The sequence below is a fragment of the Gymnogyps californianus genome, chromosome 6, assembly GCF_018139145.2.
Source record: "Gymnogyps californianus isolate 813 chromosome 6, ASM1813914v2, whole genome shotgun sequence".
NCBI classification, from domain to species: domain Eukaryota; kingdom Metazoa; phylum Chordata; class Aves; order Accipitriformes; family Cathartidae; genus Gymnogyps; species Gymnogyps californianus.
This window is the reverse complement of record NC_059476.1, coordinates 6379206-6393057: the sequence shown is the minus strand read 5'-3', so window position 1 is coordinate 6393057 and position 13852 is coordinate 6379206. Positions and strand designations below refer to the sequence as shown.

General features: G+C 43.0%; 1 protein-coding gene across 1 annotated transcript in view; it reads left to right on the top strand.

Annotated features, from left to right (window-relative positions):
- The first annotated feature begins 12741 nt into the window (after window positions 1-12741).
- The window catches only part of WDR11 (WD repeat domain 11), a 47487-nt gene continuing 46376 nt past the window's right edge, over window positions 12742-13852 (top strand). The window contains exon 1 of the mRNA XM_050899046.1: window positions 12742-12827. Within this exon, the coding sequence (XP_050755003.1) occupies window positions 12742-12827 (86 nt within the window). The remainder of the gene's footprint in view (window positions 12828-13852) is intronic.

The following is a 13852-nucleotide window of genomic DNA, read 5'->3' as shown; positions in this document are numbered from 1 at the left end:
GAATGATAGCTTCCTCGGCAGAGAGCGAGCATGAGCGTTTCTCCAGACTAGGGAATCATATCCTCGTTCTGATACTGCAATAATCTTTTCACTTTGTAAAAAAAATCATACAACTGATCTTTGCTTAAAACGGGGTTGATGCCATTTGTGTGGCCAGGAGTACATTCAGAGAGAAATGCAGGCCTTTGACTTTGAAGACACTCCATGATACTCCATGAATCCCAAATGACATCATGTGAACAAACATCATCCCAGGACTGCAGAGAACTGAGCATCTTCCTACAGTGTGTAGGAGGCACTAGCATTCTGATTTTGGATTTAGTGGGAAAATAATGTCGATAACACACTGATGTTTTTAGTTGTTGCTAAGTAGTGTTTATACTAAGTCAAGGATTTCTCAGCTTCTCATGCCCAGCCAGCAAGAAGGCTGGAGGGGCACAAGAAGCTGGGAGGGGACACAGCCAGGGGAGCTGACCCAAACCGGCCAAAGGAATATTCCATACCATATGACATCATGCCCAGTATATAAACTGGGGGGAGTTGGCTGGGATTGCAGCTCGGGAACTAACTGGGCATCGGTCAACGAGTGGTGAGCAATTGCATTGTGCACCGCTTGCTTTGTATAGTTTAATTCTTTTAGTATTACTATTGTCATATTTTTATTATCATTATCATTGTTTTTCATTCCTTTCTGTCCTATTAAACTGTCTTTATCTCAACTCACGAGGTTTTTTTCCTGATTCTCTCCCCCATCCCAGGGGTGGGGGGGCAGTGAGCGAGCGGCTGCGTGGTGCTTAGCTGCCGGCTGGGGTTAAACCATGACAATGTCATTTACTTTAATTTATCAAATATTGCTTAGATTGCTGATAACGTGTGATAATGTGTGATAAAATGTGAGCAGATTTTTTTTTTCATTTGACTGCTCTGCAGATTGGTGCTTCTCAAATCCATTGAGCTTCCTTTCTTTCATGCTTTGTACCCATTGTCAAAGAGTAGAAGGGATTGAGGTAGTCTCTGCTTCTTAAAAATACGTGAGAAATGCTTCATGTGTTAAGCATTGCATCACAGGCAGGATGCAGAAACGTCATTCTCTCCATTGCTACCACAAGCAGCCTCCTGTTGTTTACATCTGCTGTGCATTAAAGTTTTGAAGATGGGAACTTCGGTGACATCAGATACTGTGCTTTTACTACAGACATATAAGCCTTGAAACTCACTGTTTTTTCCCCAAAGTGAGTTCAAGAAATATTCTTCTTCCAACAACCATCAAGAGCACTAACAGTCTTAGAAAAGTAATTTCTCCTATACTGAAAGCCTCAAGTATACTGATGCCACATGGTCATCAATACAGATACTTATCAAATTATATCCATTAAGAATTAAGGAATAGATAGTCCTTAAACCATGCAAATTTTGACAGTAGTAATTTTTTCAATTACTTCCTTCTCAAGGGAAGATGAATATATGTCAGGTCCCTAGTAAAAGAATATTCTTGCTTCCCATATTGGAGATATTGTGAAAATCCTATTATAAGGGATCTGGGGGGGTTTAGCATAATGAAGTACAGAAATATTTTATCTAAACTTGCCAGGTTTGGTAAAGTTTGCAGATGAATGCATTGCAAAGTGAGATGAAAACAGACATAAGTGAACTGTGTATTTGCTGAATTAGGGAAAATATCCCCTTACTCCACAGAGGAAGATAAACAGTTTTGCTTTGTCTTCAACCTACTGTCAGCACTTTCATAATTTAGGAAAACAAACTGGAAGCTGGATGGGCAGGCTCCAGTGGTAGGGACATCACGAGTGGGATGCTCCTTTATGCCAGGCCAAGCGTGCAGCACAAAGAGCACTTTCTCTAAGATGCAGGTGCAGAAATTATCAATACAGAAGCAAAAGTTCAGCTGTAATTTTAATGGAAAGAAGTACTTTTGTTATCGCTCAGCACTGTCAGAACTGAAGATTTGGCTTAGAGTGAAATTTGTTTTATTGTTTTATAGGAAAAAAAAAAGAAATGGTTACATATAACAATATTTGGAAACAAAAGTTTCTTACTCTCACAATTTATGTCCCATTAAGAATGCCAGTCATCAAGTGTATTATTGTAAATATGGCCTGAGAGAACTGGCTTCAAACTGAATATATTCCTTCCTTATCTCATGGGAGTCCTACTTTGGAGAGGAGAAACAATGGAAAACTGAAATCTTCCCCAATATTTGCAGTACAGGAATACAGCGACTCCTTTATGGCAGAGTTTCAAGGCAACAATCTGAAAATGTTTTGCAAGAAAGAGACAGAGGTACATTTTCACGAGTAACAGAATCCCACTTAATGCCATAGATTTTAAACTCCCAGCCACATTCCGCTCTGGAAAAATCTGACTTCTTAAATTACCTTATGCAGTGTTGCTTTTACAAGTTATTTCCACCTAAGTTTGTCTTGAAAATGCAGTTGTCAGATGCTTCCAAATATTACTTGTGTGAAAAAATCACTACATGTTTATGCATTCCTGTATAAATTGCCCCGTAAATTTAAGTTCCCACATGCATTTCTTATAGCTCTGCTCTATGACCCTACAATGAGTGAAGTTTAAAATAAATATAAATTCTTAAGTAGTTTATCTTTTCTGAACTTTTTCAACACTGATTGGGTCATTTCAGACAAGCTTAATGAGGCGTGGAAGAACACTGTGTATCCTTGTAGAAGTCCTAGATTTCAGAGATTTCTTAGTCCTGCATTTCATCATTATTCCCACTTGAACAGAGATCATACTTCTGAGGCATGAGATGTCTTCAACTGATAAAACTCCTGAAAAGAATTTCATGCCAACCCCTGAAGACCTGGGGGTTTTTTGTGTGTGTGGTTTTTGTTGCTTTTTTTTTTTTTTTTAATCTGTCTTTGTTTTTCTTCTGTGCTGAAGACAGAAAAGTCAGAAATGGAAAGGTCAATAAAAGCAAGTATGGGAATATTGCCACAGTATGGAGGGCCTTAAAGTCAATTTATCACACGGCTGAAGCCAGTCAAACTGTCTCTTGCATATAAGAGAATGAACTAAAACAACAGCTATTATTATTTCTCTGACATCCACCGCATGTTGGGAGAACAAGTTTGTATTTTAAAGGATCTTCTTTAAAGAAGAGGATGTGAACATTTTAGAAAATCACCAATAAAGCAAAGACACAACTCTCTCTCTCCACTACTTTCAATGAAGGGAAAAAATAGATGAATACTGCTGATGCCACAGAATATAAACCAACGCATACAGCTCAAACAGGACTGTGAAGGAATACATGTTATTCATAGCTGGTGAGGCAGGGGTCTGATCTCTATGACAATGTCAGTATTTTTTTTAAATCAGCTCTTCAGAGGATGATTTTCATATATATGGATACATGCTATTTGTCTATTAATAGATAGAGTATTTCAGCCAAGTCATTTCCTACCCTGCAGACATTTATAAGAACAGGACACTTTATATGTCAAATGTGATTGGTCTTGTGAGGATTTTTACCTCTACATTACCTTTATCAGTGATCACAAAACTTGCTTTTTCACCACTATTTCAAAGTCAGATCAAATAATTACTGTACTTATGGGAAGCATTTACATAAGCTCTTTAAAATCTGAAACCTGAACAGTAACACACCACCATAGAAAAAGTACTAAGACTCACTTGATTTCTCTCAGTAACTTAATGCCACATGAGAAAGTAGTTTAAAGTGTGAAAAACAGCCATGGCAGGAGTCAGCCTTATTGCAGAAAAAGCCCTTGTGACCTGCCGTCACTCCCCTGCCCACATATTTTTCTCTTTCCCGTGGTTCCCAGATTCTAATCTAAACTAATTGCTACAGACTTCCACTTCTTTCCACTTCTCACACATGTGATGTTTCTGCAGAGCTCCCTTCTACCTGCTCTGGCCAGTCTGTCCCACAGACAGACGCGTTCCCCTCTGATGAGGTGGAGGCCATCCAAACCACACAGCTTCCCGTAGCCAGCGACCCATGCTTCTGGGCTGTTCACCATGCTGGTTTGCTTCCAGAGCCTTTTCCAGCATCTTCTTTCATCCTCTAACCAAATCTGAAAGGCCATTTGCTATTCCTTGCTCCAGGATGCACCAGTGTCCTTCTCCTGCACGCCCAAGAGCCACAACCTGTGAAGCAGCCTGTAAAGCATCATCAGTGAACCAACCTCAGAACCTGATTTTTTTAAACATTTTTATTTAATTTTTAGATTCCAGCAGCTGTGTAGAATTACTCTGACTGTCACAAATCTGGAAATGTTTTTCTGCTGCCAATATACAGATTGTGTGGATCATAATTTTGTTCTGCCAGACTGCTGCATGATTTTCTGATTCTTACAGACTGGTTCCTAGGTGACCATTCTTTGCTTTATTTAAACTTGAAAAGTGACAAATCCCCAATCAAGTTGACCAGGAACTCTGGTGCACTTACACCTTGTGTTCCAAAAACTACACCTTCTCTTCCTGCCTGTGATCAATTTATAATTACTCCAGAGGAAAAAGAAATCGTGGCACAGCTAGAGAGAAGTCACAGGTCATCACTGTGCCAAGTGCGAAGTAAAGCAAGCTTTATGCATCATATTTCCAGAATTTTCCTGGAACTTTTATTTTTTGCTTCTGTTTACCTGCAAGGATTTGGTCCTCCACCTAATATACATCAGTATATCAAAGAGATCAGAGCATTTTCCAGGACGCTTTTCAAAAAAGAGCAGTAAGGTTCATCAAAGAACCTCAATCCCATAGCAAAACATTGTGTAACACTCTTAAAAGTTATTTTATTGGGAAAAAATGAGCAATTACAAAGCTGCTACTGAGACTGAATATGTCACGCCTTATCAGAAACCACTACCTAAAGCTGCTGATACCTCTCAGAGGAACTGGTGGGAATACATCCATAACCTGTAATGGCAGGAGTCATCCACAGCATCAACTGATAGCCAAGTAACTGCCATGAGGACTGGAGGCCCATCAAATGTGGTGAACAAAATCTTCCTTTAATGTCACTGTCTGCTTACTAATGCCATTTCTATTTAAATAGGGACTTTATCTTTCACAGGCCATCTTAAGGCCTTTTATTTGATTCTTTATATCGTATTATCTTACCAAGCTTTAAGCATCCTCAGTTTCCCTTGAGCTTATAAGAGGCTCAGAGCTCCACAGTATCACTTAGTCATAAACCAGGCCAGACCACAGAATTCACATCCCATTTTGTGCAGGAGAGGCACTGGTGAAGGAATCACCATGGTTCAAGTGGCTGATATGCTAGGCTGTTTGTTTCCTTGCCACGTGCAGACTGCATTGCCACATATTGAATTATACGCGGTTATTTTGCACCATATCGATATTTTCCATGGATGTCTTCCATCTAAACCCTTGAAGCGGGGCCATACTTTGACATCAACTGCCAAACTTCACTGGACATTGGAATCAAACAAGTCCTAATATACAGTTTTCCGAAGAATGTGAAAACCATTTAACGAAAATGTTATACATTATGAAATAAGAATAACTGAAGGTTTACGCTCTCATAAGAATCATTTGTGGGCTGTATCCAACCTAAATATTGGTGTGTACGATATATTACATGCAGCAATTAATAACACTTTACTGGATATACATGGTTACCGTGGTTTCTGGACATTTGAATTTCTGAATTTAGTTTAAAAAAAACCCGCACAACCCAAAACATTAGTAACATGGATTAAAACTTTTTCCATCCATTTAATACACAATATACACTTATTTCTCAATATACACTTTATCAAATCCATTAAATTACTATGTTCACATTTTCATTAGCTGTAGTCATGGAGTTGCAGATGGCTCTTAAAAAAAAAATCAGTCTTTACTTCATTTTCCATGATTTTTTCATGAAGCATGTCATCTTAGACATTTCTTCTGCCTTAAACATTTATGTCATCAAACATCAGGTTGTCAGGAACACCGATTGATTTATCAGTCTTGAGTATACTGCATTGTTTCACATAGATTTCAAATCCCAACTTCACATCACTATTACTCTTATCCTATATCTTAGAGTAAAATGCACTGATGCTGATAAATTGCTTATTAGCTACAAAAAAAATATTACTTTATGTACATACCTAATAAAAGAGTAAACAAACGCTTTCTCAGATTGCTAGGACACTTCCAAAGCTCTGACATACTCCAAGCCTCTCTCCTTTTAGCCATTCGCTGGATCATTCAGTGGCATAGATATCTATGGCACAGTGCCTGGCATCCCAGGCACAAAACTCCCCTGCTTACCTAGGGCAGATATGCGTGCACAAGAGCCAGTGTCTGAACTTTAGCAATAGTCACCACTAAAAAAGCACAGGGTTATGTTAGCGGAAATTTTGATTTCCCTTCTTAGGAAATAACCTAATTTTGGAAGTCCAAATCAATCAATCAAATGGGCATTGGATGTGGATATCTGGGATTAGCATTCTCATTCCCTCTTTGTGTCTGAGTGATTACACCCATATTTCAGATCTATGTCTGTTTATCTGATGTATTTTTCAGATTTTTCACATTGTCAGTGTCCAGGATATTACAGGATTGATGGGTACACTGTTATTCTTTTGCCTTACTATTTTCATGTAGGGCCTCTAGGCTGCAATTTAACTCAGAACTTTCATGAGTTCTGAGCACATGAGATGCTGTACAAATGCAGAGTAACAGACAAAGCCTGTCTCAAGGCCTCATGAACTGAACGGACAAGAGAAAAGTGGAAGAAAAAAGTGCTTCCTTATCTTGTGCTGGGTGGGAAAGGAGACAGAGAGATGCAGCTTCTGATAAACTCACTCTCCCTGGGTACTGTTTAATGCATGGGACTGCATCGGTCGGCATTAGATAAGGTGGCATGTTTTAGAGACTGGCAAGTTTTTGGTACAGCTAGACTGAGCTCTCTGTCCTACTCATTAGCCCTCTCTTTGTTTTATTTATGACTTCTCTGATGCTGTGTTTCAAAGTATTTAACAAACTATGATGACAGTCAAGGTTGATGCAGCAGTAATTTACCTGTTCAAGATTCTTCCAGTTAATTATCTCATGGCACCAATACTTGGAAGAGATGTTGCCTGGGTAACAGAATAATCCTCTCTTCTTTTTACAAAAGCTTTAAATCTTTTATGATTTGTTTCATCCCTCATTCAGAGGATTAAGCCACCCCAATACGGTGGTCCAGCATCATTACACTGTATGGTTTCAACTCTTACACTGTACGGTTCCAACTCCTAAATAGTTGTCGTGGTTTAACCCCAGTCAGCAACTCAGCACCACGCAGCCGTTTCCCGCTCCCCCTCCCAGTGGGGTGAGGAGGAGGAAAGGAAAGAAAAAGAGTAAAACTCATGGGTTGAAATAAGAACAGTTTAATAACTGAAGTAAAATATAACACTAACAATAGTAATAATGAAATATAATAATAATAGTAATGAAAAGGAATGCAACAAAAAAAGAAAGGGGAGGGGGAAGAAAAAACCACCAGCGATGCACAATGCAATTGCTCACCACCTGCTGACCAACGCCCAGTTAGTTCCCGATCCGCCCCTCCCAGCCAACTCCCCCCAGTTTATATACTGGGCATGACGTTCCATGGTATGGAATACCCCTTTGGCTAGTTCAGGTCAGCTGCCCCGGCTCTGCTCCCTCCCAGCTCCTTGCACACCTGCTTGCTGGCAGAGCATGGGGAACTGAAAAGTCCTTGGCTTAAGATAAGCGCTACTTAGCAACAACTAAAACATCAGAGTGTTATCAACATCATTCTCACACTAAATCCAAAACACAGCACTGTACCAGCTACTAAGAAGAAAGTTAACTCTGTCCCAGACAAAACCAGGACAACAGTTTTTGAGTTTCCCTTCCCAAAAGTCTACCAAAGCCAGACAGAAAAGGAAAATACACACATCCACATTTAAAAGAGACAGAGGACACAATTTGTTGCTCTTACACACAGGATCTCCAGCAACCACAGGCAGCATGAGCCACATAGAACCACCAGCAATACAGCAGTAGGAAGCTCATCCTGTCCTCTGCTCAATGTGCTCTTCTCATGTTGACCAGATGCCCGCTCCCATTCCAGGTCTCCTCAGACACATACTGAGCTGCACACTAAGAACAGACACCAGTGGCATGAAATTTCTACCCCCAAAAGGGCGAGAAGAAACCTTGACAGGCTATCAGCATCACTCTTACCACACACAAGAGGAGCATCACTGGTCAGAGGACTGTTCTCTTAATAGCTGTCCCTAAATGAGATTTCCTGAACTCGCACCTGAAACCCATACAGTTAAATTTAATGGAAATTCTCTTTAACAGTGGCAGACTGCAAATCTACCCCAGCTGTGAACTCAGTTATAGCAATGTATTTCAGGGAGGTGGGGGAATGCTCATCAGCAGAAGTACTCAATGAAAGAACACAAAAGGAAACATAAGGGCCAGAGCCTCTCAGTGATTGTGTTAGAGCAGTCATGGATACTTGAGGCTAGGATGAAATCAGAAAGAAATGGAACAAAACTGGCACCATAGAAATTAAGTTTAATTTGTGACTAAAATAATCATTTGTTCTACATTTCATCATCTTTTTGGACCCTTAGAAAAAGAGAAATGCTTAAGGCTAAGGAAAACAGTTTCAGAGAAAAACAGCAGACCACTTGAGAAGTTTTTCCTTTAATGACACTTAGTCAGAACAAAGCGAGACTGCAGGCAGTCACTGGAGCTCTCTTCGTAGTTTGCTCCACTACCTTTGAAAGTTTACATTTACGTGTCCAGCAAGTCCAGTGGAACTGGATTAGACCACACAAGCTCACTTGGAGGAGAGTTTCTGGATAATTTTTGAGCTTTTGAGCTGAAAGCATTTGGGAAGGGAGACAAGTATTTGAGCCTTTGGTCAAAAACATCTGGTTTTGCATAAAGTTGATAGGGTTCTAGGTGCCAAATATTTCACACTCTGAAATTCATATATTGATTTTATTTTTATGTTAATTTTAGCAGAACTTTGAAGTCCCAGAAATAGAATCTCTTTCATCAATACCTTTTATTTAATCTTCTTCTGAAAATACAACATGAAATACAAAGATCCCTATTAGGATTATAAAGTTAGGCTGTGATTAAATGAATCTTGACTTCAGATACATTCCCTTTGCAAAAAAGCCCCACTTGCTTGATTTTAAATAACAAAGGTACCCACACTAACACTCAAAACAAGGGAAGGCACATTGAATTCCACCTGCATTCAGGGATGCCTTGAGATGTTTCCATCCCCTTTCTTTAGTGCAGCTTTAGAAATACCTGAAGTGTTTCGTTGCACAGCATGCTTTGCTGAATAAAGATGTGATTGCTCACGCTTCTTTGTTGGAGAGGAGTGCTTCGCTGAAAGAGGACCTAATTCTCTGCTGATTCTGAATGCAGACCTCTCGGTTGTCTTCTTGAGAAAAGACAGTGTCATGTCAGGTCAAGTGATGGGGAACATGTCTTCTCAAGGGAACTACCCTCCTGTATGGCTTTCTTGAACACAGAGTCTGTGATGTGACACGGCTGTACCATATCTGCCTTTACACTCGCTGATCTCCCGCTGCAGGTGCAGAGGGGCTGCTTGTTTCAGACGAGCTGTCTGCCATTTGAGGAGGTTCCAGTTGTGGGGGCAGAGGACATGGCACGGAGCTGGGGGTGTGTAAGGTATACACACAGCTCTGAGGCTGTACAAGGCAAAGGACAACTGTGCAAGTCTCGTGCTCTGTGCATGAGTCCTGAGAGACAGAGTGGCATCAGGTCTGTGCATAGTTTTCACTGTCAGCCCCTGTTCAACACGGGACAATTAACTAGCAGAGAACTTAAGAAGCCTTAAATGCACGGAGTAGAAATGATAACACTAAGGCAACAGCAATGTGATTTGTAAGGCAAATATAACCCTGCCCCATAGCATCTATGAATCGGTTATATATCCTGCTTTCCAACTGGGTTTTGTATAATGGAATGCAACAGCACACAGTCTCAGACCGTGGTGGTTCTCTGGTGGATTCCAGGAGCTCCTGGAGCTCTAACTTAAGGCCATGGAAATTAAATAAGTCCCAGAAGCTCTCACAGGATTATTCCTGCAGTAATTATTATACAAAAGAGAAACCTAAAAGAGGGAGACTGTGCACACGTCGCTACCGTGGTCCCACTTTTTCTTGTTCAAACTCACAGAAAAATTTTTTAGAATCATAAGCCAAAAGCTATGTAAAATCATAGTTCTCATTATTTATTTAATCATTAATTTATTAAAATGGTTTTTGTGATCATCCACAACTTCATTCTCCATATGTACTTTGTGAGGACAATTGGAGCTCAAGTTGTCCGGAATGAAGTCTCTCCCACTGGGTATTGTATCTTGGATATTTGCTAGTCCCAGAGGTTTTAGTGGGTTTAACAGTATTACTGAGTATGCTGTTAAACAGCTTTAAATTTGATATCTATGGTTTGTATAGCAGTCAAAAGTGTATCACTGTATTTACAGATGAATGAGAGGACTAAGTCCCTTGATGTATTTTGCATTCTTGCTTGGCAATGATTTAAATCAACAATAAGATGTAAAAGAGGGCATACTGTTAACCACCGCAAAAAAAAGTCAGCATCTCTGGTTTTAGTTCACATCCATTTGCTGTGCATCAGTCTCTGTGTTGGTGAGTAGCTACGGATGGATCCCAGGAATCACACGTAGGTCATCCAATACACACCTCTTCTTTCTCTCTGACATCTCACAACATTCCTATTCCTATTCCTTTCAGCTCTTCCAATGATCCTTATCGTTGTTCACAAACCTCTTCCTCATCTCCTCCCTATATCTCTGATGAATCTTCAGTACATATTCGTCTGGCTGATGAACCCTGATTTTCACCCTGCTATCTGACCCTGAAAACCACTCTTAGATTCTTAATTTTTCAACCAATTTGGTGACACAGCCCTCATTCCCTCTTTTGTTTCCCTTTTTCTGCTACCTTTGTCCTTATCTTCAACTACCTTAAAGTATCTATTTCTTTTAAGCATTTCATTTATCCCTTGGTTTTCTGATGCCAAGAAAATGGATGGAAAACTGTCAAAAGCCTCTGTTTCTGTTGCGCAAAAAAAGTTCCAAAGCACCCTTCTCACGAAACTCCAATCCAACAAACCAAGCAAACAACCAAAATCCTCCAAAAACACGAGCAGCAGCAGGTTGTCCAAGGACACAGAGTAAAAACACAGAATTAGCAAAAAATAACTCAAATTAATGAAGCTAATGGCTGCTCAGGCTCCCACAAAATTGATCTCTGGAGGTGTAGATCACGTTGTCCGCAAATGGTAGCAAAGAAAAAGGAACAAAAAAGCCCTCTGCTTCTCCAAACAGTGATTTTTCAGCCTTAAGAGTAAAGAGAGAGATTTTGGGAGCAGAAGGTTTTTAGAAATAAGTTCCAATATTAAAGTGACCTGAAAATGGTATCGAGCAATGTACTGTGTTTCAAGGGCAGATTTCTTTAGAAGAGAGTTGGAAAAGATATCAGCTGCAGGTTGTTTCTTGAGTCCCCACTTGCATAAATTCAATTGTGATTAGGGGGAAAAAAAAAAAAAGAGGAACAGCATTATTGCATCTTCTGTGACAAAGTGACACTGCGGCACTGCAAAAACGTGTAGCTGGTGTTACGATCTTGCCAACTTTGGCCATCTAGTGGCATCTTTTTCACTACAAAAAATAACAAATAAACAATTACTAGCCATCTCTATTTTGAAGAGAAACAAACCCCCAAACAGTGCACGTATGACAAGTAACGTGCCTGGAGCTACGTGGTCCTGGCCATTTTATTAATGCAGTGGCATGGAAAAAAGTTCTGGATGTTTCAATGCTCTGCAGCCTGGTGTGCTCCAGTGCAAAGGCACAGTGTTCTTGCACACGGATGTGTCAGCCTGGGTGGCTTTGCCAAGCACGAGTGACAGCGTGGGGGCCGGCTGGAGGATGGGTTGCATTAGGCAAGCCTTGGTGCCTTATGGTGCAAAGTACGTGCCTTATGCTGCTATTGAGGGATGCAGCAGCAGCAACACCGTGGTTACCACAAGAGAGCTGTCACTGTTGCGTTTTGCCATTTAAGAGGCAACTTTGGAACAGAAATGACGATGGTGAAAGAAGTTCTCTGGCTGTAGTAGCGGGTCCTGCAGCATCCATGCACCTGGAGATCTGACAGGGAGCCCTTGGCGTTGTGAGGTGTTTCAGGTGCCCCAGTCGCAGACTGCCAACAGGCACAACTTGCCCTGGAGCTGTTCAGCCACGGCAGACGGGGCCTCTGGCATCCCCACGCCGTGTTTTCCTTCCAGGGTGTGCGATTTAAAGCCAGCGAGGCAGAACGCGTGTCCCCAGGCCCGGGTGGCTGTTCTGGGGTTGCCCGGAGGCACCGCGGGGCGGCCTGGAAACCAGACACCCCGGGCCGGTGCCTGAGATGGCGGGAAGCGAGCAGCCGCCGCGCTGAGGGAACCGGCCCCGGGGCAGGGCGGCCTCCGCGGCCTAGCGCAGGCCCTCCGAGCAGCGGCGGGCGTGGCCGACCCCGGAACTGCCGTTCCCGAGCCGCGGGGCTCCGGCGGACCCCGGCGGCACGGACCGGCGGCAGCGTCGAGGCGGCGCTTCCTGCGCGGCGGCGCTGGGCAGGGCCGCGGTACGCTGGGCCACCGGCTGCCCGGGCTCGGGCCGCCCCGCCGGGCCCGGCGCTCCCCAGCCTCGCCATGCAGCGCTTCACGGTGAACATCAAGCTGCCGGCGCGGACCCTGACGGGCGCCCTCAGCGCGCCGAACAGGGGGGCGGCGGACTGGTGAGGCGCCGGGCCGCGGGCGGGTGGGGGGCGGGGCGGTCTGCCGGGCTCGGAGCGGGGAGAGGGGCGGCTGAGGTGTCCCGGGCCTCTCCCCGCGGCGTCCCCCGGGCCGCCCCGCGGCTCCTTCGCCTCAGCCGCGGGTTGGGCTTCGTTCTCCGCTGCCTGTCCCGCTTCTGCCTCCTCCCGCTGCCCGCCAGCCAGGGAGGCCCGCGCTTTTAACCGGGACCTTCAGTCACACGTCCCGGTACCGAGGCTCAACCAGCGCCGGGAGCTGCCGGGCGTGCAGTAAAGCGGTGGTAGCGGTCACTGTGGAGAGCCGGCTGTGCCCTCCGGCGAGGGAATCGTGTCCTGCCATCTTGGCCAAGGCGGTCACCGCAAATACTTGGGTCCTTTTTTGTTACTGAAAATGGGCATGCTGTGCTGTTGTGTCCGAGGCAAGCCTTCTTCTGCTAGGCACTGTGCAAGCTGCTGAAATCCTCGTCCGCTCCCCTTTCCTCGCTGGAGAGGCTGGCAGGGCGCAGGCAGGGAGCCTGGTGGAGTTGCTGCTGTCCAGCTCTCAAGCAAGAACAAAGCCATGGCCATAGATGAGCATGGGCCAGTCCTTTCTGGCAATGGCATTTGCTTCTCTGGGCAGAGGTCTTGTTGGTGCAACTAACTGTAGAGATCAGAGGAGCTTCTTCAGGTTTCTATTTCTGTTATTTTTGAGACTTGATGTACAAAGACAGTACATGTGTTGGTTTTTGTATTCATTGCTCTGAACAGAGTTCACCCAGTTGTTCTATAAAGCATTACCCTAATACTGCTGAATCTTAGGGAGAGAAAACGAATGAGCTGAACCAAGTCATTTTTTAAAACTGTGGCCTTTAGGTTTGTCAGATTGCAAAGCAGTGAACACTGAAGTGCTCTGAAGTTTTTAGTTTGAAACTTTGTTTTTCTACGTTGACTGTTCCCACAGTGTGGGATAGTGTTCAGTGTTCACCATAGCTTTATAATTGTCGTCAGTGGCCGCATTAACTTCTCCTGAA